This window comes from Falco peregrinus, chromosome 4, assembly GCF_023634155.1.
Source record: "Falco peregrinus isolate bFalPer1 chromosome 4, bFalPer1.pri, whole genome shotgun sequence".
Lineage (NCBI taxonomy): Eukaryota > Metazoa > Chordata > Aves > Falconiformes > Falconidae > Falco > Falco peregrinus.
The window spans coordinates 122684769-122711612 of record NC_073724.1 but is presented as its reverse complement, the minus strand read 5'-3'; the positions used below and the strand labels follow the sequence as shown (position 1 = coordinate 122711612).

General features: G+C 50.8%; 1 protein-coding gene across 1 annotated transcript; it reads left to right on the top strand.

Moving 5' to 3' along the window:
* The first annotated feature begins 13127 nt into the window (after positions 1-13127).
* On the top strand, positions 13128-25776 carry LOC129784365 (E3 ubiquitin-protein ligase RBBP6-like). The gene is given in 9 exon segments (XM_055802884.1): positions 13128-13293; positions 19427-19503; positions 21699-21787; positions 21896-21992; positions 22832-22971; positions 23885-24054; positions 24836-24939; positions 25386-25514; positions 25666-25776. Coding segments are annotated over 9 exon segments (1083 nt in total).
* Positions 25777-26844: the final 1068 nt, after the last annotated feature.

Below are 26844 nucleotides of genomic sequence, written 5' to 3'. Positions count from 1 at the left end.
GTAGGCTTAACTCTTTCCAGAGCTGTCCCACCAGAGCCTCATGGTGCTCCAACAGCTGACCTTTAGAATTAAACCCTTGGTTTGGGTTTAAAGGTTGTGCTGCTTATACAGCAGTACCAGTTTCTGATTTCCACCCAGTTTGGTTTTGCCAGAGCTGTAGGGAGCTTGTCATGTCGTGGCTGTTCTGGAATGCGGTACAGTGAAAGGAGAGATAGAAATGGCAATTTTTTCCCCCCAGGGCGGTCAAATGCTGGCAGAGGTTGCCCAAGGAGGTTGTGGAGTCTCTGTCCTTGGAGATCTTCAAAGGCCAAGGGCACACAGTTCTCAGCAACCTGCTCGAGGCGAGCGTGCTGGAGCAGAGGGCTTGGCCCAGAGGACCTCCACGGGTCCCTTCCAACCCCCCCTCCTGTGTGGCTCTGTGCTTTGCTTTTCCTCCTAAAGCCCCTCAGCTCAGCCCCGATGCCCGCTGGAAAGGGTGCTGGGGCAAGGGACCATCCCAATCTCCTCCCCGAGGGTCCACCCCAGCACAAGCGCTCCCCACTCCACAAGACCCTATGGCAGACACAGTCAGGAGAGGGAAAAGATTCTTTTATTGTCAACAGCAGCTGCAGGGGCCCAGGAGTCACAGCTGTTCAGCCGGTGAAAATCAGTCGGCACCTGCAACGACAGAGTCAGAAAGCTCTGATAAGCCCCCAGAGGCAGGAAGAGGCAGGATTTGGTTCCCCCCTCTTTGGGGGACGCTGTTTCCGAGGAATTCCTCATGGCCCAGAAGGGACAGCTCTTGCTGGCCTCCACTCGAGGCCGGCTCCGGTGCCTTCTCCCCAGGGGTGATGTCCCTAGGGAGCTGTGCGTGCGCAGGGATGCTGACAGTGCCCCTGTGCCGCGCAGCAGGGCTCGACGGGGAGCCCCCGGGGAGCTGCCGTGGGGCTCATCCCAAACCCTGCTCAGCACCAGCCCTCGCCGGCCCTTGCCAGCCAGCTGGGCTGACTTAGGGCCGTGTTCAGGGCTGGGAAAGATGGGCAGCAGCGCGTGGTACGCACCTGGCCTTCCTGACGTGCTGCAGCTTCCTGCATTTTCTCAGGTTTGGGTCCACAAAGTCATTTCCTCTCTTCTCCGTTTTGTTTGTGCTTGGCTGTCCCTCTCCTCTGCCCAGGCTTCTTTTCTCTTCCTTTTCCTTGACTTTTCCTTCTCCTGGTGGGAGCCTGCAAACCTTTCATTCCCACAGCGTGATGAGATGGGGAAAGCCCCAAGCCCCTGCAGCGAGCTCTCAGGTCAGGCAAGGGGAGCTCTTCCTACCTGGTTTCCTGGGGCAGGCTGGTCAGTTGTGGCAGGCGTGCCAGGGACTCTGCCGTGCCCTCGGGGGTGCCTGGAGGCAAATCTGGAGGTGCCTAAACCAGAAACTTGGGAGGTAACGGGTGGCAAGTGACAGCCTGGGGTAGTGAGGGCCTGACTGCCAAATTGCTGTATGAGCTCTACAGAGGAGATGCTGGTTTGCATTGTGCACATTTTGCACAGTCCAGCCAGCGCAGCCTAGACTTGATGAAGCTGCGACGGAGTAGGATTTGAGCAAAAGCCCTCTCAAGGTGGCAGCTACTCCTTTCTGTCCTTTTGTGGGTATTTTGTAGGTATGTTTTGTTTGATGAAGCAGATCATACTTCATGAAATGCATTCCAGAAACAGCCTTTCCAGTTTTCCTTAGCACGCACCACTCTGGGGGGAGAGGAGGAACCCCAAAGGCACAAGAGAGCGGCTGCCAGGAGGAGGCCCAGCGGCTGCTTGGCCTCCTGGGAAATTACTGTCCCACCTGAGACATGTTGCCCCAGCGTCTGTGGAGCTGCCGTACCTCTGCCGCTTTGGGCCCTGCCCCTGTGTCTCCCCCAGCTCCGCTGTCGATGTCCAGCACAGAGGCGGCTGCATCCAGAAAGGCTTTTGCCGGACGCTGGGTCTCTGCTGTGCCTGCAGGGCCACTTTGCTCTTCGCACCGCAGCTCTGGAAAGCAAAAGCACGTGCAGCAGCGCGACTTCTTGGAAGTCAAGAACACCTAAGCAAAGCCCAGCCGAGCCCTACACCACTTGTCTCGTCAGCGTTGAGGTTTCTGGCATCCCAAGCCCCAGTGTCTGTGACAAGCCTCAGTCCCGCCTCCTACCTGTGCCCCTGTCCATGGGTGCTGGCACCTCCTCGGCTGATGGAGGGGAGAGGCCGGCCACCTCCTCCCCAAAGATGTCCCCGCAGTTTTCAATGAGGAACTCCACCAGCACGTTCACCTGCAGACATCAAAGCCTTGGTCTCAAGCCAGGTGCCTGCAGACGTGTCAAGCAGCCTTTCCCACTGCTGACCCTTCGCCTGCGCAGGCGGCTGCGGCTGGGGGTTGCTCTTCCAGGCACGCAGCCCACCAGCACTGGCCCAAGGGAGGAGGCAGCCAGGGACCTCGCAACAGCCAAGCTCCGATGGGCCGGGAAGGCAGCACTGGCTGCTGGGTAGGGCGTACCTTCTCGGTCACCGCCAGCATGGCCTGCAGCGGGAGCAGGTCCTCGTTGGGTGGGCTCAGCAGGTTGGGCCCGACGCAGATGGCCAGGTTGCTGCAGCTCATTCTGCTGGTGGCTGCGTTGTGGCCGATGTGCTGCAGCAGGGCCATCAGCCGCTTCAGGAGGAGGAGGTTGGCCGCAGGCAACTTGTTGGCCACCCTGAGGGAAGAGGAAGACAAGGCTGATGAAGCAGAGGGTGCCCACAGCCGTCCCCGCAGCTGGCCCCAGGCGGGTGGGAGCCAGCGGCCGTGTTGCACAGCTTTGCAGCTGCCCGAAAAGACAGCTTTCTGAGGAGCCCGTGCCTTTGCAGGCAGGTCCCAGAACTCTCCCGGTCCCTGCTCACCAGGCAGGCTGCTGCCCACACTTACGCTTTCAGCTCCTCCACCTTGGCCTGCTTGCTGGCCCTCTCCATGGCTGCCATCCAGTCCTCGTAGAGGTCGACGACGAGGAGCTTGGTGGGGATGCTTCGCAGGAAGTCCTGCAATGCCAAGGGCTGCAGGTGAGCCTTTGAACGCTGCAGGCCAGCCAGGAGCTCCTCCAGCTGCAGGTCAGAAGTGCTCACCTTCAAGATGACGGCCAGCAGCAGCGCAGGCTGGCTTCCTACATCGATGTCCTTGCCGCGGTCCAGGGCCTCGCGCAGCTGCCGAAGTTCTGTCCCACCGGCAGCTCTTCGGAATATCCCCTCCGTTGCTGGTCCTTGCTGGTGCAGGACAGCCAGCAGCTCCTGCAGGAGAGGCAGGAGGCCACTTGCTTGGCTGAAGAACCAAGCGGTGGCAAGGACCAGAGCTCTGCCCCAGACGTGGTTGCCTAAGCGCCACAAAGGGTCTGGGACCAGAAGCAGGTTCTGGGGGTGCAGAGCCCAGTGCCCTGTCCCCGCAGCTGCTGGGGACACGCAGGCCCTCTCCAGAGCAGCCAGAGGGACGGCTGGGGACCCCGTCTGTCCAGGCTGGCTTACCTGGATGGGCCGGGGCAGCGTGTTGTCCTCCCCACAGAGGGCTGCCAGGGGCTGCCCAAAGAGCGCCCTGCTGCAGCTGGAGCCCGCCTGCCCTGGCGCCTGGGCAGCGGCCGGGGTGCGCCACAGGGCAAAGGGCCAGGGCAGCCCCATCCTCCTCCTGCTGGTGCTGCTCCCGCTGCTGCTCCCTCCTGCTGCAGAGGAAAACAGAGTAAGACACCACCAATGGAGACCCCAGGCCAGCGGTCCCAGCGCCTGCCCTGCCCTGCGCTGCCCTGCCGGCAGCACGGTGCTGTGTGGTGCGGCAGGATGGGCAGGGAGGCAGCAGCTGGAACCGCGGCTGTGGCTCGGAGGTGTTGACTTAGAGGCTCTTGAGAGCCATCGTGCCACGGGGTCAGCCTGTGCCAGCCTTCGCCCTGCCCTCCTGCAAGCTGCGGGCAGCAGCAGAGGCTCCGTGTCCCCGCAGAAGCATATCCAGCAGGCACTGCCCAGCAGTTGTCCTTGTCCGTCCAGGTGACATCCTTCCGTGGGCTGCCCAACCTGCATGGCGACACTCGGGACAAGTGAGCACAGCATTGCAGGAGGTTGCCTTGCTTTCCCAAACTCACCTGGTGCGGGGCAAAGTCCCCCTGCGTTTGCAGATGGGGCCGTCGCAGGCCCTTGCTTGGGATGAGCCTGCAAGAACCAAGAATCGGGCTGTGCTTGGAGAGCAGCCCCGCAGCAGAAAGGGCCACCAGCAGCCTGAGCGCGGCAGAGCTGGGACCCTCTGCCCTCCCGGGCTCTCTTCCCCATGTGGCAGGGTTCCTCCCAGTGTCACCAGTCAGAACGTGCTGGCGTGCTGCTGGCTTCCCAAAACTCTCTGCTCCCTGAGTGGCACCATCAGACCCTCTGTCCCTCCCGCACAAGCTCACCCCAGTCCCTGCGCATCCCGGCGCAGCCAGAGGCAGGTGCAAGGCAGCCTTTCTCACCTCTGCCTGTGCCTCCATCAGCCTCTCCAGGCTCCTGGCGCACAGTGTCCTCCACTGGGCAGGAGAGAAGGAGGGGAAGAAGGTGAGCAGCCATGGCTCTGCTGCTCGGCTGCAGGAGCAGTGCTTGGGGACAGGGCCCAGAGCAGAGAGATACTCACGGCGTGGCGGCGGCTCAGCTCCTTCTCCAGGAGCTTGATGGATGTCAGATGGGTGACGCGGGCTCCCGTGCGTCCTTCTGGTGTCCTGTGCACCGGGAAGGGAGAGGGAGAGAGCTGGGTGAGCCCCAAGCCGTCTCTTGTCTCTTGTCAGGCAGCTGTGCCCGAGAGCTGCCCGCAGCCACGGGGGCACCTTCCCCAGCTGGGGGCTGTGTTCCCCCGTCCATCCAGCTTCTCCTGGAGCATCCCCCCGGCTTACCCCAGCAGCGTGGCCACCCACAGCTCCTTCAGTGCCTGGGATCTGCAGATAGAGAGGAGAGAGAGCGTCAGGCCCTGCTGCCCCCAGCCCTGGGCAAAGGTGGGTGCCTGCACAGCCCTGTGCTGTGGGGCAGGACAGAGGCGCTGTCCAAGCCCTGGGTCGCTCTGTCCTGCCTGAGCGGCTGCATTTGCCCTTCCCTTCTGGGGACCAAAAGGTGACCAGGGGATGCAGGATGGGGAAACATCCCCCATCCCTCCCTCCCTGCCACCGGGCTGCCTGCTCCCTGCCCAGCTCTGCACGCAAGGCAGAGGCCTGTGTTCATGGGATGGCGTGGGCACGGCTGGGAACCTCTGCTGCCCGACCACGACTCACCCAAAAGTGGCGATGCAGGAGCCGGTGGGCCAGGCGAGGATGACAGAGGTGCTGTCCTCATCGGTGCCTTCCTCCTCCTCCTGTCCATCCTGCCCCGCAGCCTCCTTCCCGCTGCTGAGCACCCACAGCTGGTCCAGCGCCAGGCGGAGCTGTGGGCGCAGGCTGGTGCCATGTCTGCAGAGAGCAGAGGCGGGCACTGAGCTGGAGGGGGGCTCCTTGGGCTGGGTCCCCACGCGCAGAGCCCTGTCTCCCACCTGCCCTTGGGACGGACATTGGTGCCTCCAGCACCGAGGGGCCGGGGCCTGGGGCTGGTGCCAGGGTGTCCCTGGGCCGGGGCTGGGGGCAAGGATCTGGGCTCTGTGGGTCTTACCGCAACTTGGCGACCACCAGTTCCTCGTGGAGGAGCAGAAGGCGCCTCTCGCTCCTCTTGCGGCCCCGGGTCAGCCGCACGTCCGCGCTCAGCACCGGCTCGGCGTCGCTGAGAGCCTCCCTGCAGAGCAGAGAGCGGCGGGCATGAGCAACGCCAGTGCTGCGTGGCCCAGCTGTGCCCGCGTGTCCCCGAGCCCGGGGGGAGCCCACCTGGAGCCGCAGCAGCAGCTGGCCTGGCCCATCCTGCCCGGGAGAGGAGGGCCCTGGCCGTGCAGCGAGGAGGGGGCCCAGCCGGCGACGGCGAGGCTGGGAAGCGGGGTGCTGGTGCTGTGGCAGCGCTGCTGGGCCAGAGGCTGCCTCCTGCCAGCGCCGCTGCGTGCCAGCACGGCTCTGCCCTGCTGCCTGTGGTGGCCGTGGGCTCCCCGTGACCAACGGTCTGAGCCCAACGGAAAGTGGGCGGGGCCTGCGGGGCGGGGCTGGGGCCCTCTCCAGTATGGCCGGGCCTGCCTCGCCCCGGGGAGCCCCGCGCAGGACAGGGCAGGGGGCAAGGGCCACCTCCCTGCGCCTGCGGCCAGCGCTTTGCCCTGGGGTTTGGACAGGGCCCTGCTCGATAAAAGAAGCCGTTTTTCCTAGAGGTGACCGTTGTGGCCTGAGGCAGACTCCTCTTGGTGGAGGCCGGCCTAGCGGTCGGAAGGCCTCTGGCACACAGGCCGTGCCAGGCCTCAGGCCCCAAGGCGCTGGAACTGGAGCAGGCCCAGCAGGAGGAAAAACTTCCATTTTTACCAAAAGACAGGGGGACTAGCAGCAGTCAAGAGCCGCTCGTGTCCTGCCAGGCGCCACAGGGAAATGAAATGTGTGGTGAGCTTCGGCAGGAATTGTGGTGCCCCTGGAGCACCACCCTTGCTTGGGAAGGCTTTATTCCACCTGGGTGCTAAGGCTTCACCCTTGGCAATCAGGGCTGGGTGAGCGCCACACAGGAGCCCTTGCCCTGTTAGCCATGACCTTCACCCAGCCGGTGGCCGACACGGCCAGGGGCGAGTCTGTGGGGTAGGCCGTGACCATGGCAAAAAAGGGGAAAAGTAGTCAGCTTTTGATGGCCCGTGTCTCGTTTCACTGTTGACCCTAAGCAATGCCTTGCTTCAAATAGAAGTGATTCAGAGAGTTACACACCCGCCCTGTTCAGGAAAAATGCAGGAAATCAGAGACATCTAGCAAATTCTCTTGTGGCTGTTGTACACTGCAGCAAGAAGCAGCGTGGGTCCAGTGGCTAATGCTGGAAGGGGAATTCAGCACTTCTGGGAAAGGGAGATAAAGGCACTCTTGTGGGCCAGGCTGGGATTGGAGAGCCTGGGTGGGTGTCTGGGGTCCCAGCTTTCCCGCAGTGCTGACTGTGGTGCCTGCTGCTTGTTCTTCCCTGCAACGCCGGTTGCATCCACCTGCTGGGGCTGTGCTTGGGAAGGGCTCCGGGGGGTGAGCAAGCCCATGGGAGAGGCCTGGGGAGAAGCTCTTCTCCAGAGATCTACCAGAAACTGTCCAGAGCATCCGAGAGGATGCTCTGTATGACAAGGGAAGGTGCCCGTTGGTCCAATGTATGAGAGCCTGCAGGGCTCCCATCAGAGTCCTTTGACCTACCCATCCTCCAGCCAGCAATCCAGGTGCTGGGGGGTCCCATGTAGGTCTCCTGAGGTACCCTTTAGCCCCGGGCAAGGTGTCGTGCCTCAGTGTGTGCTTGCAGGGCATGTTTCCTTCCTGCTGACAAGGGCGGAATTGCAGTTAAATGCCCCTGGGCGATCCCGAGCCAAGCAAACTTTTTTCTATGGGTCACACTGCTTTGCAGTCCATGTGTGTGGTTCAGCTCCTGCATGGGAGCTGAGGACACGAGGTGACCTAGCTCGGAAGCTGGCCACTCTTGCTCCAGGCAACTCCAGTTGCTTGCGTTTTCCTTCAGCTTCCCCAGCCTGATCATCTCCACTGTCACCTCCTCCCTGTCCTACAAGAAGTATCCCTATCCCAGCCATTAGGACAGTGGCACAGCACTCAGAATCCAGATCACTGGTAGAGAAGAAGGACAGAGGAAAAGAGAAGTTCTCCTTTGAAAGAAATCCTTCTTTGTCCTCCTTTAGCTACTAGTGGATGAAAAAAAGGGGGACAGAATTTCAGGCCAGCCACAGCACTGGCTTTCAAGCCTGAGCTTGTCATCTCATGGCTGTTCTGGAATGCGGTACAGTGAAAGGAGAGATAGAAATGGCAAATTTTCCCCCTCGGGGCGATCAAATGCTGGCAGAGGTTGCCCAAGGAGGTTGTGCAGTCTCTGTCCTTGGGGATCTTCAAAGGCCAAGGGCACACAGTTCTCAGCAACCTGCTCGAGGCGAGCGTGCTGGAGCAGAGGGCTTGGCCCAGAGGACCTCCACGGGTCCCTTCCAACCCCACCCTCCTGTGTGGCTCTGTGCTTTGCTTTTGCCCTGGCGGAGATCTTCAGGGACTTTGTGCTCCGTTTTGTGTTGCCTTAGGGCTACGATGTGCTGTGGTTTGGGGGCAACAAGGTCAAGTATGTCAGAGGTCAAGCGAGTTAGTGTCAAAGTGTGTTACTGTTATGGACAGAATCTGTGTTTGTTGGCCCTGTGTTCCTGGGGTTATGGCATTTTTATCTTATCTTGTGATCTGTGTGGTGGGTTTTTTTTTGCAGAGAGTGCCTTTTTCAGCTATTTTGCCTTTGTGGGGTTTGGATGGGTGCCTTTGGTTTGTGTATGATGTTTCTTCTGGTTGTTTTTCTGCTGTGCTGGTGGATGGTGGTGGGCTTTTCTGTCTTGAAACCATCGATACTGGTCTAATAGATCTCCTGCAGGTCAGGCAGTGTCACTTCTGGCGTGGACTGACTCATTTCTGGTGAGCTGGTAGGTAGGTGTGGAGGACTTGTGGTCCCTCCATGGAGAATGACTGCTAGAGGACTAACAGGCAGATCTGTGGAGGGGTGAGAGGACCGCTGGCCCCTAAGTAGTGACTGTCAGAGGACTAAGTGTACTTGAACTAACGTGGGCTTCCAAATTCGTGGTTATCTGTCCTGCCGTGTGGAAGAGCCATGGGAAGTCACCAGCCACACGGAAGGACAAGGGGGTTCCCAAGGCTACGTGGCTTCTTGGGTTTTGCTTTTGAGTAAGAAAGTCTTGTCTCAACATGAGTACAACTGTGAACGGTCAATTTTGCTAACTTTAGAAAGCAGGGAGCAGCACTTTTGTGCTGTGCCTCACATGGCTGCCACAGCAGGGTGAGAAGCAGCAAGAGAATTCCTTCCTGTCACTTCTCCAGGGGAGCCGTGCTGCACTTGTCAAGGTGAGGGGTTTTTGGCTCTATATGATTGAAAAGGTGAGGGGTTAATTTTCTCACCACAGAAATTAGGGAGCAGAACATTTGTGCTGTGCCTCACATGGCTGCCAGGGCAGGGCGAGAAGCAGCAAGAGAATTCCTGCCTGGCACCTTCTCCAGGGGAGCAGTGCTGCACTTGGACAAGGTGACTTTTTTTTGGTTCTGCACCATTTCAAAAGTGATGGTTCTGTTTTCTGACCACAGAACGCAGGGAGCAAAACTTTTGTGTTTCGCCTCACATGGCTGCCCGGGCACGGTGAGAAGCAGTAAGAGAATTCCTGCCTGGCACCTTCTCCAGGGAGCACTGCTGCACTTTGTCAAGGTGAGTTTTTTGGGCTGTGCATTATTGCCACTGAAAAGAGGTCAGTTTTCTCAGCACAGAAAGCAGGGAGCAGCACATTTGTGCTGTGCCTCACATGGCTGCCAGGGCAGAGTGAGAAGCAGCAAGAGAATTCCTGCCTGGAACCCTCTCCAGGGGAGCAGCCCTGCACTTTCCCAAGCCATGTTTTTTGCTTCTGTATGAGTTCTAAAGTGCTGTGTCAATTTTCTCACCACAGAAAGCAGGGAGCAGAACCCTTGCGCTGTGCCTCACATGGCTACCATGCACGGTGGGAAGCAGCAAGAGAATTCCTTCCTGGCACCTTCTCCAGGGGAATTTCCCAGTTCCCGAGAGACTCCTGGCACCAGCTGCAAGGGGGCTCCCAGCCGAAGGGAATTGCGGTGGGAATTGGTGATGTCTCCTTTCCTTAGGCATGTTAACACTTTGGAATAACAATTGGATGCTTCGCTTCTGTTGCTCTTTTATCATATTGCTCACAGTAACTGCTACTGGTTCCTTTTATCATATTGCATGCTATTTTCTTTTATTGTAATATAAGAAACTGCGTTTGATATATTCCATCATTTGATATATTTGATAGATTTGATTATATTTGATGTAGAGTTCAGCTTTGCTGTGTATCCAGTCAGTCAGCAAAACATAATTTGGCGTAGTCGGCATCGTATGAAGTAAAACTCTCTCTATTTAAGAAAAAAAAAATGTTCCTCGACTTGCTATTGGCAGGTGGGAACCATTGCCTTACGGTGTTTGGGCCAGAGTGGTCTGGTGGTGCTGGGCAGTTGGGCCGTGCCAGGGACAGAGGGACGGGGGCAGGGGAGGGGGCGGGGGGAAGGGGTTTAGGGACGGACGGGTGGGAATGGATGAAGGTGTTTAGGGATGGAGCGGGGTGTGTGGGGGTGGGGCAAGGATGTGTGTTTGTGGGAGTGGGTGTGGGGGGGGTGGGGGGTGGGGGGAGGTGGGTGTGTGTGTATTGATACACCGGGGGTGGGGGCGTGGGGGGGGTTGAGGGTGTGTGCGTTATTTAGAGAACAGATTGGGGGGCCTGGGGGAAGGGTTTTAGGGACGGACGGGGGGTTAATGGAGGCCTTTAGGGAAGAACCGGGGGGTTGGGGGAAGGATTTTAGGGACGGGCCGAGGGTGGGGGAGGGCTGGACCAGGGTCTGGGGGAAAAGGTTTTAGGGACAGGGCGGGGAGGTGGAGGTGGGGGATGATTTCAGGAACAGCCAGGGTGGAGGAGGGGGTCAAGGGAAGTCTTTCAGGGTTGTTTGGGGGGAAGGATTTTAGGGACGGATGTGGTGTCTGGGCGGACGTTTGATGCCACCGTATAGATTCCACTGTATATACGTTTATGTCCAGGGATTCTGTTAAGGGAAGGCTGCTGGCTCGGCAAAGGGACAAGATGTCTGAGCTCCCCAGTTACCACACTGATTTGGTGTTTAGCTCTACGTTAAACACACCTGCGCACAAAGGTTAGGCCAAGCTGACTCTCTAAAGCTGTTAGAAGTGACAAATTAAGGGACCTCTCATCCAGGGAGTCAGCCTTGGGAATGATGGTGAACAAAGAATGGATGGGGAAAAGATCTCCGTTCTCTTCAGTGATGCAGAAAGAGCCTCTGGGTGAGGACGTTGTGGCCACAGGAGGAGACAAGCCGATAGAGTGCTGCGATCCGCAGAATGTTGGTTGGAAGTCGGGCAGAGGTAATTGTTGTGGGGGGAGATCGCGACCTCTGACTCAGATAGCCCCCCGAGAGAGGGCAAGGCCCCGCTTGGGGAGCATGGGGAGCTAGTAAAAAACCTCAGCAGTGCTGTCTGAGGGTGTGTGCTCATTTGTATTAAAGCAAGAAACTTGTAACCCATCCTGTGCCTGACTGAAAATGCATGTGTAATGCGCTATGAGTGTGCAAGTGCTCTGCTGTCCATAGTGCGTGCCCTCGAGTAACTGGGTGAGCACGCTCAGAGGAAACATTCCCCCGTGCTCCCAGCACTGCCATAAAGAATGCCTGCCTTCTGAAACTTGCAAGCAAGGCTTAGAGGGTTTCTCTCCATGACCGACTTTATGGCATCATTCCCACCATACTGGAGAAAGCAAATCTTTTATTGTTTGGTGGTGAAAGCAGCTTGGGCAGTGTCACTGATGTGCAGCACTTTTTTAACCTCAGGTCTAAAGTGCCACCGGTCCCACCGTGGGGTACATCCTTCCTCAGGCTTTCACCAAACGGAAAGGATGCATCAAACCCACCCCACAAACACGTCCTGCACTTTTTTTATCTTTCCTGGAACGTGGGGACATGACCCTGCTGGGCCATCAGTGCCACCTGCCTGGGAGCCAAGATGGTGCCTTTGCATTCCAGGCTAGGAACTTACCTTCTTTTTTTCCTTTTCAGTGACTTTAGAGCCATCCTTAGGGAGGCTGGTTAAGCTGGTTTACTGCACAGCTGGTCGCCAGTGGAGGGAAATGGTAAGCTCCGCTGTTGCCTTTGGTGTTTACTTGTTACTGTGTCGCTCATTTGAGTGATCTTCTCATGCCCCGGCAAGCAGAAGCTATCACGCCACTTTAGGCCTTGGTCTAATAGTCATGCAACGCAATATTGAAAGTCATTCTGAGGTCTGCAACAGGCCCCAATATGCATTTTATAAAAGTGCTTCTTGGCTGCTGTTTATCTTTGTATGGGGTTTTTTCCCATTTCCCCAGACTGCTGAAGCTCTGAAAGGCGCCGATGAGCTGCTCTCCCTCAGTTTGCTCCTTTGCCTTTGGGGACTGCGGTTCATGTTTTCTTCATGGCCTTCCAGAGGAGAATATCCATGAGTACACCACCTTGTTTTTTTCACCTAAGCTAATTTCAGAAACTGCCTCCTTTAACTTAAACATGAAACTCTTCTTCACCTCTTTGTGCACTTGTAGAAAAGCAGGGTGGGGTGGGGGGTGGGGGTGTCTTCAGGAAGTGCCTGCAAAAGAGCCTTTGGGAGATCCTGTCCCTTGACTCACATGTGGGGTAGTGAAGAGTCTGAGAAAGTCATGGGTGTTTTGGTGTTCACCTAAGCAGGTTTTCGTTTTGGTTTTTTTCTTTTTTCTTTTTTATCTTATGTAGCTTATGTCACCAGGTAGTGACAGCCTGGGGATGACAGGAGGGGACAGCAGGCAGTGGCAGTGTGGAGTGTGACCAGAGGGGCCAGTAGGCAGGGACAGGCCTGGGGGTTACCGGAGGGGACAGCAGGCAGTGACAGCCTGGGTGGTGACAGGAGGGGACAGCAGGCCATGACAGCCTGGGAGGTGACAGGAGGGGACAGCAGGCCGTGAAAACCTGGGGATGACAGGAGGGGACAGCAGATTGGGACAGCATGGGGGTGACAGGAGGGGACAGCAGGCCATGACAGCCTGCGTGGTGACAGGAGGGGACAGCAGGCAGTGGCAGCATCGAGGGTGACAGGAGGGGACAGCAGGCCGTGACAGCCTGGGGGGTGACAGGGCACGGGGCGGTGACAGGCTGGGGGACAGCAGGGACACCGGCGGCCCAGGCGGGGCTGATGAAGGCCCCTCCCCCAGGGGCGCTGAGTGGCCCCCTGAGCCCCTCTGTCACAATGCGGAGCCGCCTGGGTTGCCATAGCGAGCAGCTTGGCCTGGCAGCGCTGGTGCGAGGAGGGAGCGGAGGCCGAGCCAGGGCCTGTCCCCATCGTCCTCCCACCGGGGCTGCGAGGAGGAGCCGGCGGGCTCAGCCCGCGCTGCTGGCCCCAGCCCCTCGGTGGGCCCTGACCTGCTGTGGGGGCCGCGAGGCCAGCTGCTGCGTGAGGTGCCATCGCGGAGCGGGCACCGCCTGGCCCCGGCCATGTCGTGTGTCCACTACAAGTTCTCCTCCAGGCTGAACTCCGATGTGGTCACCTTTCACGGCCCCCACATCTCCCTGCGCGACCTCAGGCGCCAGATCATGGGCCGCGAGAGGCTGAAGGCGACCCACTGCGACCTGCAGGTCACCAACGCCCAGACCATGGAAGGTGCGTGGGGGCGGCGGGCGCGGGGACCGGGGACCGGCCGGCTGGCGATGGCGCAGGCGGCCAGTGAGGCGGTTGGGCCACGGCCGGCAGCGGTGACTTGTGCTGGGGCCTCAGAGCTGCTCTTCCGTGGTTGTGCGCTGGCAGCTGCCGTCAGGGCTGTGTGCGCAGCCAGGCACAGCAGCGTACGGGGTCCGTGTGCGACACCGCGCGTGGAAGAGGTTTGGTTTCTGGGAACCCTTCTAGCTAAAACGATAAGGGAATGTGGGACAATGCCTTGTCATCACAGACCTGCCAGATTTCTTTGAAAGCCGGCAGAGAAGGCTGAACATGATAGAAAAGGAGTGGGTGGCTAATTTAAAGGGGAAAAAAAAGTGGGTTTGGTGACTGAAATTTGTCTTCAGCTACTTTTACTCCACCGCGTTGGAAAAGCGGTGCTTGGCTGCTGCAGAAACTGCTCAGTAGCAACGTTTTGGATCAAGAGTGTATCTGTGAGTGAGAATCTATGCAGACCCTGGAAAGCCATCTTGTAGACGAGTGTTCTGTCTAAAGTATACTTGGCATTTCTTGCTAATACAGCTTCTTTGCTGCACCATGCTACACATTCATTCAGATGCTATTGAGCATCATTTCTTCATTTCTTTCAAACGGTGCATTTTTGTCGTGGTACTGCGTGTTCAACGGTGTCAGGGCAGTACTGAAGTTTTATGGCAGATCAGTTATGGTGAATATACCTAGAAATGTTCTTAGAGAAACCCTAAGTTCTTTTGAATCTGAGAAATGGTGCTTGATTCTCAGAGACGGTAATGGTTTTGTATTACTTAGTGTGCTGTTTCAGTTTGGTAATCTACCGTCTGGCAAAGCTTGCATGTGATTAAAGACTTTGGAATATGACTTGTCAGAAATAAAAAGACTTGGAAACCATCTCCATTCCTTAAACATTCAAATTTTATCGGTTGGGGTTTTTTTTCTTTTTTCCTGTGGTTCTGTGACATTCCCACAACAGTCTTGTCTTTACAATGTGTACTCATAGGATTTTTTCCTCTTCCTCTTTGATGTATTAAAACTTAAACAGAATAACATGCCTGCTGCGGTAACTGTAACTTTGGCTCCAGCCTTTCAAGTGGTTGGACCTAAAGACGCTGTTTACCTACAGATAGGTAAAGTAGGTTCAGGAGAGTATCTGTGAGCAGACTTAACAGCACGGTGTTAGGGGTCTTGGGGGTGTTACGGGATCGCGTGTCATATACAGCAGTAGAGACAGACATGCAGGTAGAGGCAGACGTACAGGTTGTGACACAGATGCTTACTGGAACTTTTGTAAGGGTGTTTTCCCCGTGAAAATGCAAAAATCCCCCAGCGGTTGTCAGAGCAAAGCTAAGGAATACATTTCGGTGTCATTTATGTGTATGCCAGATTTTGGGGTTTTATACATAACCGTGACTTTCCGTTTTTATTGAACAGCATCTACGTGCTTAAAGTCACCTTCAGAAGATGAAGGAAAGAACTAGGCCTGGATGCTCTGCCTAAAGGGGGTTCTTGGAGATCCTCCCTGTGGAGATATGGTAGTGGGTTTTATAACTTTGTGCAGGAGTCCTGACTAAATGTTGGCATGATCTTGGAAAGACCCTTCAGTGAACCTTGAGTGAAGATGGCCAACTTGTTCAGAGTTTTCCGAGCCGCGTGATCACGGAAATCTCGTAATAGAAGCAATGCTAATAGAAGCTAAAAGTAAACAGGATTTTACACATCACTGGGGGGAAAAAAAAGAGATGGTGGACTCTTTTTGAAGATGGTGGGAAGGCAAAATGGATGGTTGGGATGTGTTTTAAAAGGTGGGAGGCGGGGTGGGGGTGTCCTCTTCCGTGCTCGCTATTATAGAGACATGTTCTAGGGTTTTGTAAGCTAACAGGAGCAAAAGCAATGAAAGTTAGATCAGGAAAGAGCCTCATGTTTTAGCACTCTGCTTTAGTGACTTTAGAGACCATTTTGCTGTTGGCATTGAAACGATTCAAAACAAATGGAAAAGATTTTGCTGCTTGTGTTTGACTATCAGACCTGAAGATTTCTGGAAAGGTACCGTGAGTGTGTGGACATGATAAAAGCATTGCGCTGTGTGTAAAATGTTGCTTTTCTATCCGTAAAGGGTTCCCTGAAGTGCTATGTCATGACATATTAATATCACTCTTACGAACTGACTGATGCTTTCTCTGTATTGATGTTGTTTTCAGAATACACAGATGACAATGCCCTGATTCCAAGGCACTCATCGGTAACTGTTAGGAGAGTCCCTGTTAGAGGAGTTAAAGCTACCGGCAAGACAGACCTTGGGTAAGTAGCCATAACGCGTTGTGCTCTTTGGGAGGGGTTTCAGTGTGTTCACCTTCTTTGTGGCTGTTGGTTTACGGAGGCATTCCGGTTGTCTCTTTCTTGTTAAAGCTGCTGCTAAATTGTGTTGTGACAGGGCAGATTTGAATGTATCTGTCCCAAAGCAGACTTAGATTTTTCAGCCCGCTGGGACGTGGCATTCAAAGTCCAACAGTGGTAGCTGTTCAGACGTTTGAATTGGGTTTGTTCTTGGGCTTGGTTTTTCTGAGAGTCAAGTTCTCCGTCCTGTTTCCTCTATGCAGAGAGATTCCTTATTTTATGCTTTTGCTTGTATTGCTTTTAGAGTAAACGGAGAGACACATTGCAGTGTGAACTGGTAATTGGTTCCCATCTGCCAGCAGTCCGAGTCCCAGTGTTTGACTGCTTCCTTTGTTTGGGGGCGGGGGGGCAGGGTATTCTTACACCCCAGAGGGGTGGGGGTGGCGGGGCTGCATGCTGTCTCCAGAGGAAAGACTGAGAGTGGCCAGCTGGCAAACCGTGCGAACAAGAAGTTTCATTCTTAAGTGATTCCTATTAGTTTCCTAAAGACAATGCCTGTGTCGGGCAAGAGAAAAAGAGCAACGTCCTAAAGCGTATTGCCTTTTGTGCCAGGACGGTGAAGGAGCAGTTGATCTTTTCCAAGCCTGAAGCTCAGAAAGCAGTTGGGCACATTCCCAAATGTTGGTAGTTACCTTTCTAAGTTTGATTTCACCCTAAGCTGCTCTCTGTGCTCCAGGTATTACTGCTGTATTCCTCAGATTTATGGAGGACAGAGAATCTGATTACAATTGCAGATATTCAAATGTAAGCCTGACTACAGCATTGTTGCTGTCATCGATGTATTCGTCCAGTCCAGTTCTGTATCAGCTGCGTCAGCATGGTTTGAATGGTCATGTTTTCCAGCCTTCTTCAAGACAGACCTCTCCTCCACCATTAGTAGATATTATTGACTTGTGGTTATGCCGTGTCTTTCTAATGTTAGTTCTCAATAAATAAAGTATACCGGCGAGTTTCAGCGTGTCTCAAACAAACAGTACAGCAGCATCCTAGTACCCATGAAGCATCTGCAAGCAAACCCCCCTGAATTTATGTGGCTCTCCTGTAAGCTTTGGGCATATTAGTGCTTTCAGGCACTGCCAAGAGTTTCTGGATGCCACAGCACTGTGCTGCTAAGCATGGCCTTGTTTGGGGGGTTAATTTAGATCGGGATGCTTAGTGCTGTCTTGTCAATATAGCCTCCATTTCTGGTTGGATGACACCCTCTCCTGGTGTTGGAATGCTGCCCTAAAATGAGAGGCTAGGTGCCACTAGCATCAAAGATCCAAGAAGCACCTGCACGTGGGGATAAGGGATGAATGCCGCTGCTCTGCTAAAGTTGCAAATGGATCAGGCAGGTCAGCTTTCTATTCCTTCAGCTGGAACCATTGTGGAAACAACTGGTAGAGTTGTTAATGTTTGGGAATGGTGAATGCATGCTGTCATGGTGGAGAGGCCTTCAGGAATGTGTTAGTCACCTTGTAGTATCTTCCTCAAGGCAAGTGGATGAAGAAACCATGGTGTGGTAATCTAAAGCTTTTCCTCGCGCTTCCTCATCTTCAGGAGGTACGTGGCTGTACTTGCGAGCCTGGTGGTGGTGTAGCAGTGGCAGGAAGTATGAGCCTTTCTATTTGTGCAGGACTTGCACAGCAGCCTTTGGGTTGCCTCTGCTCGTGGGACGCTTTGGATGAGGTATGAATTGTTTGTTAACTAGATGGGCGGTTGCATGTTTGATTCATGAGTAGCATGCAGGTACAGACCAATGAGTATGTGGAATCTCGGCAAGGGCTTGTGTGTCATAAGTGTTCCCTAAAATATTGTAGCATGTTCAAGATGATCTTAAAGGAAGTTCTGGTAATCAAGACTTTTTTTCTTATTTTTTTAACACAGGCCTCCTCGATCTCAGAAAATCCTAGGAACTGCTTTCAGGTGATGTTTCTACTGCTATTTGTAGTCACTTTAGGCTAAGTATGGTAGGTACCTGAACACAGTGCTTGGGCTTCCACCAAGAAACACTTTTCTACAGACAACTGTTCTCGTTTTGTCAGAGGAGTGTAGAAACCAAAGTGCTCTATCTGGTACCTATTTGTGGTAGTGGGGCTATACAGATTGCCTGAAGGTGCCTTCGTATTTGGATGGCTGACTATTTAAGAACAGAAAAATGTAGCACAGTCTTCACAGTTTTGGTACTTAGAGAGCAGAAAGAAAATATCTGAGGACTTCTCCTTGCACTGCTGTATTCTGTATCTTAGAGTCATTGGGGGCAAAGAAGGAATGGGATTTTGGGTTTTATTTCAATTGCACTGAATGCACCAGGAGAGCACACTTTATGTATAGAAATAAATTTCCATATTCATAAGACTACCAGTACACAATGTTTTGATGTTCAGGTTTTATAAACTGTTTTCCCTGCTTTATGTTGGTTGCGAGTGCTTTATTTTAAGTTCTGATCATCTTTCTTTCTTCTTCTAGAAGTCGAACTGGGCCAGCGAGTAGAACATCAAAAGAGGTATGTAAAAACACAAGCTGAAACTTTTTGCTACATGCTGCACCTAATTCTAAGAAATGTAGCCTTGTACTAATTTTTTAATATATATAAAAATATATAAAATATATATGTTTTATATATAATATTTATAATATATATATCTCAAACATATTTTCCAGTGAAACATAGTGTATGCTGTAAATCCAATGTATTTGATTCAGCATAGTGAAAACTGAGCAATGCCAACATTTGCGCGGTTCTAATGTGAATAATGGTATTTGTGCCTAGCAACGCATTGCATTTCGTACTGAATAGGCTAGAATATTTCTTGTGTGACTGTGTGTTGTACCGATAATGTATGCTCATTTTTAGAGCTTGTAGGTTCAAGGTTTGCACCACTGAACTTGGTGCCACTCTTCAGTACGCCACCACTTTGAATTTACATTTGGAAAAGGGGCAGCATTTTTCTTCCGGTCAGAAAACACTGTTGTTCTGCTGCTAAGACATGAATAAGTAACTCGAGGAGACACTTGACTAGTAATGGCCTAGATCTCCACTTGGCCCTTGGGGGTATGCTACGTGCAACGATGCATTTCAAAATAGCCCTCATAGTACAAACATTACTTTGTGGTGGTGGTTGGTTTTCATCTGTAAGTATAACTGCTTGTTCTTCACTAGAATGGAGTGAGGCATTACATGAGCTCTAGGTCACTGGATCTGATCACTTTGTAAGCTCTTAGGATAACTTAATCTAGAAATTCGTGAACTTGGGGTCTAATGAAAGTAAATGAAAGACAGCGCAAAAACTATACTGCATTCATGAATCATACTTGTGTGCATTTAGTAAATGATGAGCTATTAACTGATTAATTTATAAACTGCACTGACAATGTTTCCTGTAGTGACACTTCCTACTCAAATAAACGGAAATAATTTTTTTAGATCCTTTCGAGCTGCAAATGGACAGCTTCCTTAACCCTCCGTCTTTTAAGCAGTTGTGAGCATTTGACAAGGGTCCCCCTCTGAGGTATTCTGAGCAATAGGTTGATCTCAGGAGGGGTTGGTTGCTTTAGTTTCTTCTCATTAACAACGTAGGCATACTTAAGCTGTTTAAGGTTTGGACTTTGTTTTGAACAAGTATAAATTCCACTGGCTTGGAGGTGGCTCTTCCAGTGACACTCAGAGGATATAGCGCAGGCTTTCATACAGCAGTAGGGGTGAACTATTGCTCTGTTTTGATTGTAGAACTTGAGTATGTGTTTAATTTTTCTGAATAGATTGGCGACCCTTCCGCACCTCTTTCTCTGGCCCAGCTTATTAAGGTATGCTTAGATGTACTTGCTTGTGAAATCGTGTTAAAAAGAAAGGGGTGGGTGTGGGTGTGTATCCTTGTATTTTCAAACCTTACACTGTGCTCTCTAGCTGGATAACTGCTGTAATATGAGCAAAACATTAATTGTTAATAATTCAGAGTGTTTCTCCTAACTTTAAAATATTACTTTGATACTATCCTGTAGAGAGTAGTTCCCAGCTTGGGAAGATGGAAGGGGAGCACCTTATTGGCCTCAGTGTAATGCTGCAGTGTTACTCATCTGCAAGACACAAAGAAGCAGCACTTCGGAAGCTGTTTACCATTTTTCATACGTCCCGCTCATTGTTCATTGGAAACTAACACCATTTTTACAGCAGGATTTAATTGGCTGTAAGTCATGGACATTTCTAGGGCCTTTGCAACAGCCGGAACAGACGTGTTTCTGGAACATGGACAATTGCATGGCTGTTTTTGAATTTTCAGTCATTACAGTTACAGATCCATTCTTTGAATGGTGCGGGACTGCTTGAATTGTGGCATACAGATAGAGGACGACGCAACCTAATTTGTTTACATGCAGACTGTGAAAAGTGTGCAAGTGCACCTAATTGTTGATAGGACTGTGCCAGTGTTTATGCGAGGCACATCAGCAGACGTGACCGCCTGAAAGCATATTTTGTAATGGAACTGCTTGTATTTTGTGCTCAGCAACGTGTAACGTTGTCTGGGGAAACACTAGTGATTGCACTTGGTGAAGAGGCGTAGTGCTAGCCACAGAAGTGATTAAAAGCATAGTCTTTAAAGTTACAAAGACTAGAGAAGGCAGGGCCTAACGCAGAGGAGCTAGTTCTTTCCTCTGAAAATGAAGGCCAGAGCTCATGTCCAAGAGAAAGAAATCCTTCCCACTGGGAACGTCTTCCCTCGCTCGCTGCATTTATTTATTTTCTTAATAAATTTAATTGTGTTAATTAACATTTTGCGGCAGGGTGGGGGTGGGGGTGGAGGTGTGTGCAGAATTAGTTTGGGAAGCAGCCACCAAAAGACATTGGTCTCCCTCAGGGCTGTCCCTTGGTTCTGTAAAGTCATGTGAAATTTACTCTAAAATGTGGAAAACTGTCCAAGCTTTTGAGAAATTCAAAGATTTCAGAAATACGGAGATAGGTAACAAAGCAGCTCCGAACTGTTACCCTAGCCTCTTTAGTGCAGGCTGGCACAGGAGGCAATGTGTAGTAAGAACTTTTCTGCTTTGTTATGACTATGTATTGAATGCCATATTTGAATGGTGGTCTGTTCCTAGAAATGTGTTGTGGGTTTTGGATGTGTTTTGTAAACCATTTGGGTTCAGACAAATCAGTCAAGTGTCTATAAAAGTTCTCTGCAAATGTTACTGGAAATGATTTCATAGATGGAGATCTGGATTATGTTCCTGCGTATATGGAACAGCTAGATGAAATAACATGTGGAAACTAGTTGGTTGCTTTCGTGAGTGAATGCGTGTAAAAAGGAAAACATGAGCAGTTGGTCTGTAGGATAGGTGCTTGAAGTTCCAAATAATTTACAGTCACCCCCTTTGACCCTGCTTGTATCTGGACTAGTGTGTAATAGAAACATTTGAAGAAGTACTGTGTAAAAAAAACCATCTGGCTTCCATAGTTCGAAGATCTAGTTCTGCGTAAGGTTTATATTACAATTTGCGTGTTAAAAGGACAGTGACAACTGGAAAAAAATTGTAGTTCAGTCACTTCCTATGAAGAAGAGAGTGGCGGTGGGGGAGGGGGCGGAACCGTGCGGTTTGGACTGCCTACAGCACATGATGGTCAGATGTCTGCTGAAAAGAATCTTTTCTCTTGCTGAGGGATTATAGAAAGCTTGATTCCTTTTAATGCTTCTGGGTCTGAAGCTGAATTTCAGCAAGCAAAACCAACTGCCACGACTCTGAAGTTGTGTGTCCTTTTGACACTGCAGAATGTAAATACTGCTACTTGCACACATCTTTCTCAGTTAAATGTACCATGGCTAGCTTCTTTGACTAGTCTGGAGCTTAAAGACCAGCTTCAAAATGCTGGCTGGTGGGCTTTTTTCTACACATAGCTTCAGTCCGCTTGGACAAAACTTGGATTGGCTTCACAAGTCTTTATGTAAGGTACAAAGAGAGCCTATTTGTAGCCTAATGTGTGTGTCAAATAACCATTACCTGTTAAACAGACTGCCAACCTGGCTGAAGCCAATGCTTCCGAAGAGGATAAGATAAAGGCGATGATGATACAGTCCTGCCATGAATACGATCCATCCAAGTAAGTATCAAATGTGATCTTCAAAGGTTATGGAAAAAGTATGGAGATGTTTCTTTTAAGAAGAGAGACACATGCATACCTTTTCCTTTTTTTCCCCAAACCTTCTAGTTACTTGAGGGAACCCTTGGATCTGCCTCCACCATCATCCAGTTGCTTTTGCTGTGGAAAACCTGGCCACTATGCCAAGAACTGCCCGGTAAATAGGGTAAGATTGGGGCAGGCCTCTGGTGTTACCAAGCTTTTAGGGTTTTTTACCTTGGCATTTATGTGACAAAGACATGAACACTCCCAGTAAGAATTGTTTCTCTCGGGGCGAAATGTTACATGGCAATGTTGCAAAGCCCTCCCAAATTCAAGGGAAACTTGGAATTCTAAATGTGAAACTTTTTTTTTCTCTAGGTCACAGACATTAAAGATGTCCATAGATCTTTCTCAGTGAACTTTCATACATATTTGTATCTATTTCAATAGTACTGGAAATGTTCCTGGTTCTAACTCTTTCTAATGACAGTTCAAAGTTGTTGGTATTTCCTCTAAAAACAAGAGGTTTCTGTCGACCCCGTCTATTGAGTATCTGTCAGTTTTAACTACAGAAGCCTCTGGCTGAATATTCATGCCGTTTAACATCAGTCCCTGAATGTACGTGCAGGAGGGATGAATTCAGCCTTCCTATATAGATGTGAATGTAAGTTTCCATGGGGGCTGATTTGGAGACCCTGAATTAAGCTCTCACACGTTGCCCAGGGGCTTTGGAGGGGGAACAGGTTTGTGCCTCTGCTCTGAGCGGACGGTGAGCAAAGGGCTGTTTCACCCTGAAGGGTCCTGAAGTTAAGCCAAAGAATGACGACTGGGTTCAAAACTCTGCTCAAACCTGTGGTACGTCCTGGCTATGCTCGTTGGGGAAAGCAGGAGTTTGAGTCGAGCAGCCATTATGTTAGGTAAAAGGAGGGGATTAAAGGCTTTCGCTGCTTAAAATTATCTCTGAAACGTCATTTTAAGTGTGCGTCTGAAGAGGAGAGATGTCTGCATTTCTGTTCTCAACAGGACAAAAATGTGGAGCCTGTTCGCAGAATTAAAAGGAGCACCGGAATTCCAAGGAGTTTCCTGGTGGAGGTGAAGGATCCCAACACAAAAGGTGCCATGCTGACAAAGGCTGGGAAATACGCAATACCAACTATTAATGCGTAAGTATGGAATTAATCGGACCGACCAAAATGCGAATGAGAGCAACCATGCGTAAATGTCTGAGTGGCAATGCAGCCGAGGTGGCCAGCCTCTAATTACGAGGGAGGAAGCACTACCGTCGTATCTTAACCTTAAAATCTGCAATACTTTCCCATATTGAAATAGAGTAGTCCTACTGTTCATGCCCCGGGAAGCTGGCTGACCTTGGGGTATGCTAAGAACCTGTATTTCTGCAAGGCATTTCAGTAGTGTTTCCAGCTGGCATCATTCTCTCTGAATGCTCATTTTGCTTCTGGTTTATGTTTCAAAGGCTTCTTGCAAAATTTAACAAATAGCCCTTGGACTGAGATTTCCTCCTCCTCTGACTTTTAACAAATCTCATGTGTGAAATGGGCTGAAGTGTTCCTGTTGCTATAAACTAAGAAATTACTGCTGTGTGCTGACAGGAGTGGCTGTTGGAAAGTGCACTCGGTAGCACTTCCCTTTTTCTGTCATGGATCTCCTGTTGTAGAAGCTGTAGCACAGACTTCTTTCATTTACAAAATGAAATTACTTGGGGACGAACTTTACCCTGATCCAGCAATTTGCACTTACCCTCTGGCAAAGGAGAGGTGGGATTCCTTTCCCCTGCTCTCTAGCTGTCAAGCAATTATTTTTCTAGTCTGAGCTCATTTCGTAGTTGATCCAACGGATGGGAGAGTTCTGCAGAAGGAAAAATGTTCCCCCCTCCTTCTTCTTCTGATAGTGTGGCTCTAGAGAAGTCATTTAGCGTAAACGCCTACGTTGTAGAAAGCCAATGTGGAGTGAGAAGACTTCCATCTATTACCTTTGTTTGATAAAATCCAAAGCTTGGAAAATTTTTCCTTTCCCATCTTTCACTTTTTTCTTTTTCCTTCCCCACCTGCCCTCCAGGGAAGCTTATGCTAGAGAGAAAAAGGAAAAGCCACCCTTTTTACCAGAGGAGCCCTCCTCCTCCTCCGCAGACAGGCCTGTTCCAAACGAGTTGTTATGTCCCATTTGTAAAGATCCAGTGACGGATGCAGCGCTTATTCCACGCTGTGGAGCAAGTTATTGTGATGAATGTAAGTGCGTAATGTAATGTAAGGAGTAAACTCCCCTCCCGTGTTTTTTAATCCAAAACACCACATCAGATCTTCTGAAAGCAGGAATAGGAGATCACCTGTGCTACCAGGTCTATTTCATACTTCAGTACGCCCGGAGTAGGAAAGGCCTCTTCTCCGTAATGGGGGGGGAAAAAAAGAAACCCAAAGGCCAAAGAGCTTTTTTCCCTTTCTGTGTATCTAATCAAATCTTCTTCACATGCGGAAGGTCGAGTACGAGAAGAGTGCATAATTGTGCAGGTGAATACAGTATTAGATATGGAATGCACGTAGTTTGTCCACAGCTCTTTCTCTCATACACAACTATAGAGCCAGCTCTGGTGACTGACTCTGGTCCGCCACAAAGAGGCAGTCGGGCATTTAATCTACATTCTTTGCCACAGGAGTTGGTTAAACCTTCAAAACTCGAACCGACTCATGGCTTTTTGAGATGTGCTTCGTTCATTAGCCTTGATGTTGGTGGCTTCTTGCTGTACTCGGTAGTAGAAAAAAGACTAGTCCAAACATCAGGACACAGCCCACTCTATGGTCTTCAGCTGTTACAACAGGGAAATGTCAAAACTGTATAGCGATTTGCTGCATACTGGGCATTTTTTACACTAATGAACATTTATAGCTTCATGCTCTCCATTCAAGACCATATCCAGCCATTAATCGTCTGTGTGTTCTTATAATTGATGAGAACCCCAAAGATTTCCCTACTTTGGCTGAAACCTATTTTGACGCTTCTAATTACACACAGGTATTAGAACAGCTTTACTGGAATCGGAGGAACATACTTGCCCGGCGTGTCATCAGACAGGTGTTTCTCCTGACGTTTTAGTTGCCAACAACTTCCCGCGCCAGGTAACGTGGTGACTTTTTCATCAACTGTTTGTAAGGAAAGTCTGTTTGTAAAAAGCTGAAAGGGAGGGAATTATTGACATCTCCTTAAAGAAGGATAAACTGAATAAGGCTGCATTTACTTTTCAAATGCATTGTCTGTTGTTACAGAAGCTGACAACTCTTTAGAGATAATCAGGCAAACTCAGGTCAAACTTTTGTCTAAACATGCTTGCCTGCCTCTCAGATTCGCTGTTAACACTGAAGTCCTTTAACTACAGATACTCTGAGCTACCAGTCCTTAATAGCAGTGTTTCATGTGATGTGTTCCTATCTCTGTGTGCTGCTTTACTCTAGGCTTGATAGCATGTACAGGACTATACAAGTCATTTTACCCTGTGGAGGCTTTTCTTCATCTATTGTCACCATCTGACACTTTGATCTTTTTGTCCATGTTCTTCTGCCTCTAGGCTGTGAACAACTTCCACAATGGAACCGGCTACACAACAGGGCTCCATAAGGAGATTCAGCAGCAGCAGCAGCAACAGCCGCCGTCACCGCCTGCACGACCACTTGTGACTGTGACACCTGCTGCTCAGGTGACTGCCACCAAACTTTCTAAATCTTCCTCTCTGTCAGTCAGCGGTCTGTTAAGTTTTATTTCAACATATGCTTTTGAAATACAGTATTTATTAGAGCTTATTTTCCAACTGTTTGCATTTATTCACAAGGGCTTTCCGGTTCCTGTAGCAAGACAACCGGCAGTACCATGTCTTCTGGGCCCCCAAGAGCAAAAAATACCCACACCTGGTGAGTGACCGTAACTTTAGAATTTCTTCTAAAAAAATTATCTTCAGATGAACTGAATGGGATTTATTTCTTTTTCCTCTCCCCACTCCAAAAGGTCATCCGATGAGAGCCAGTGCGGTTCGCTCAGCAGGTGGCAGACCAGGCTGGGGACTGTAAGTATTTCACAGAAATTCAGTCTCTGACGACTTGTAACCTGTTAAACCAGGCTGTAACACCTACATTACTTCTACAGTAGCTGATTTATAATGAAATGCGTATGCACAGATAGCTGTGGAGAATACAAGTGGCAATTCATTTTTAAGTGGCTCAGCTTGAGTTGGCTCTAACAAAGGGGATCTGTGCTTGCAGTAAAACGATTACAAATAAAACTCCAGTATGTGACCCAAAAGTAGACTCTGAAAAAGAAACGCTTTTGGAGGAAACCGTAAGTATATATCAAAATTAAACATAACGACAGGATGAGGTGCAAAGCCACCCTTTCGAATTACTTACTGGCTGGATAGGGCTGAAGAAACTGATTTCCCAATTGAAGTCAGCCTCCAACATTTGATTCTTAATGACTTAGTGATGGAGCAAATTGTTGGAAGAGTCAGTGCTGTTTTTTTATGACCATTTTGAATTTCTTTAGTCTAGTCATCTCAAATAGCCAAGCTGCTTTCTCTCCGTTGGAGAGAGAGGAATCTGTTTTTGCTGTTATTGCCCTACCAGTTAGTTCTTCCTTTTGGTATGTATTTGTTATGGATAGATTATAAGTGTGCATCGTGTTTATAAAATCTTAAAGATAAATCAAAAGAAAACACAGCAATCCGTCCCAGAGATACCTAAAATTCTCAGGTTCAGTAAGCAAGGAAAGAACAGTTCAGGGACAAGACCAGGCCAAACAGATCATCACGAGGCAACAACCTAGGAAGTTTGTGGGGAAGAACTGAAAGGAAGTTGGAGAGAAGCTTGGTTAATATCTGTGCAGTACTTTGAAGCTCGGAAGTGTGAAGTAGGAAGTGTATCGAGGAGTGGCAGAGGAGCCGTGGGCACCTGGCACCTGGGAGATAGGAGTCTCCTTTAAGCATGGGCAGCCTCTGCCCACAGTCACAAAGCTGAATGTAGGGGGAGAAGCCTGAG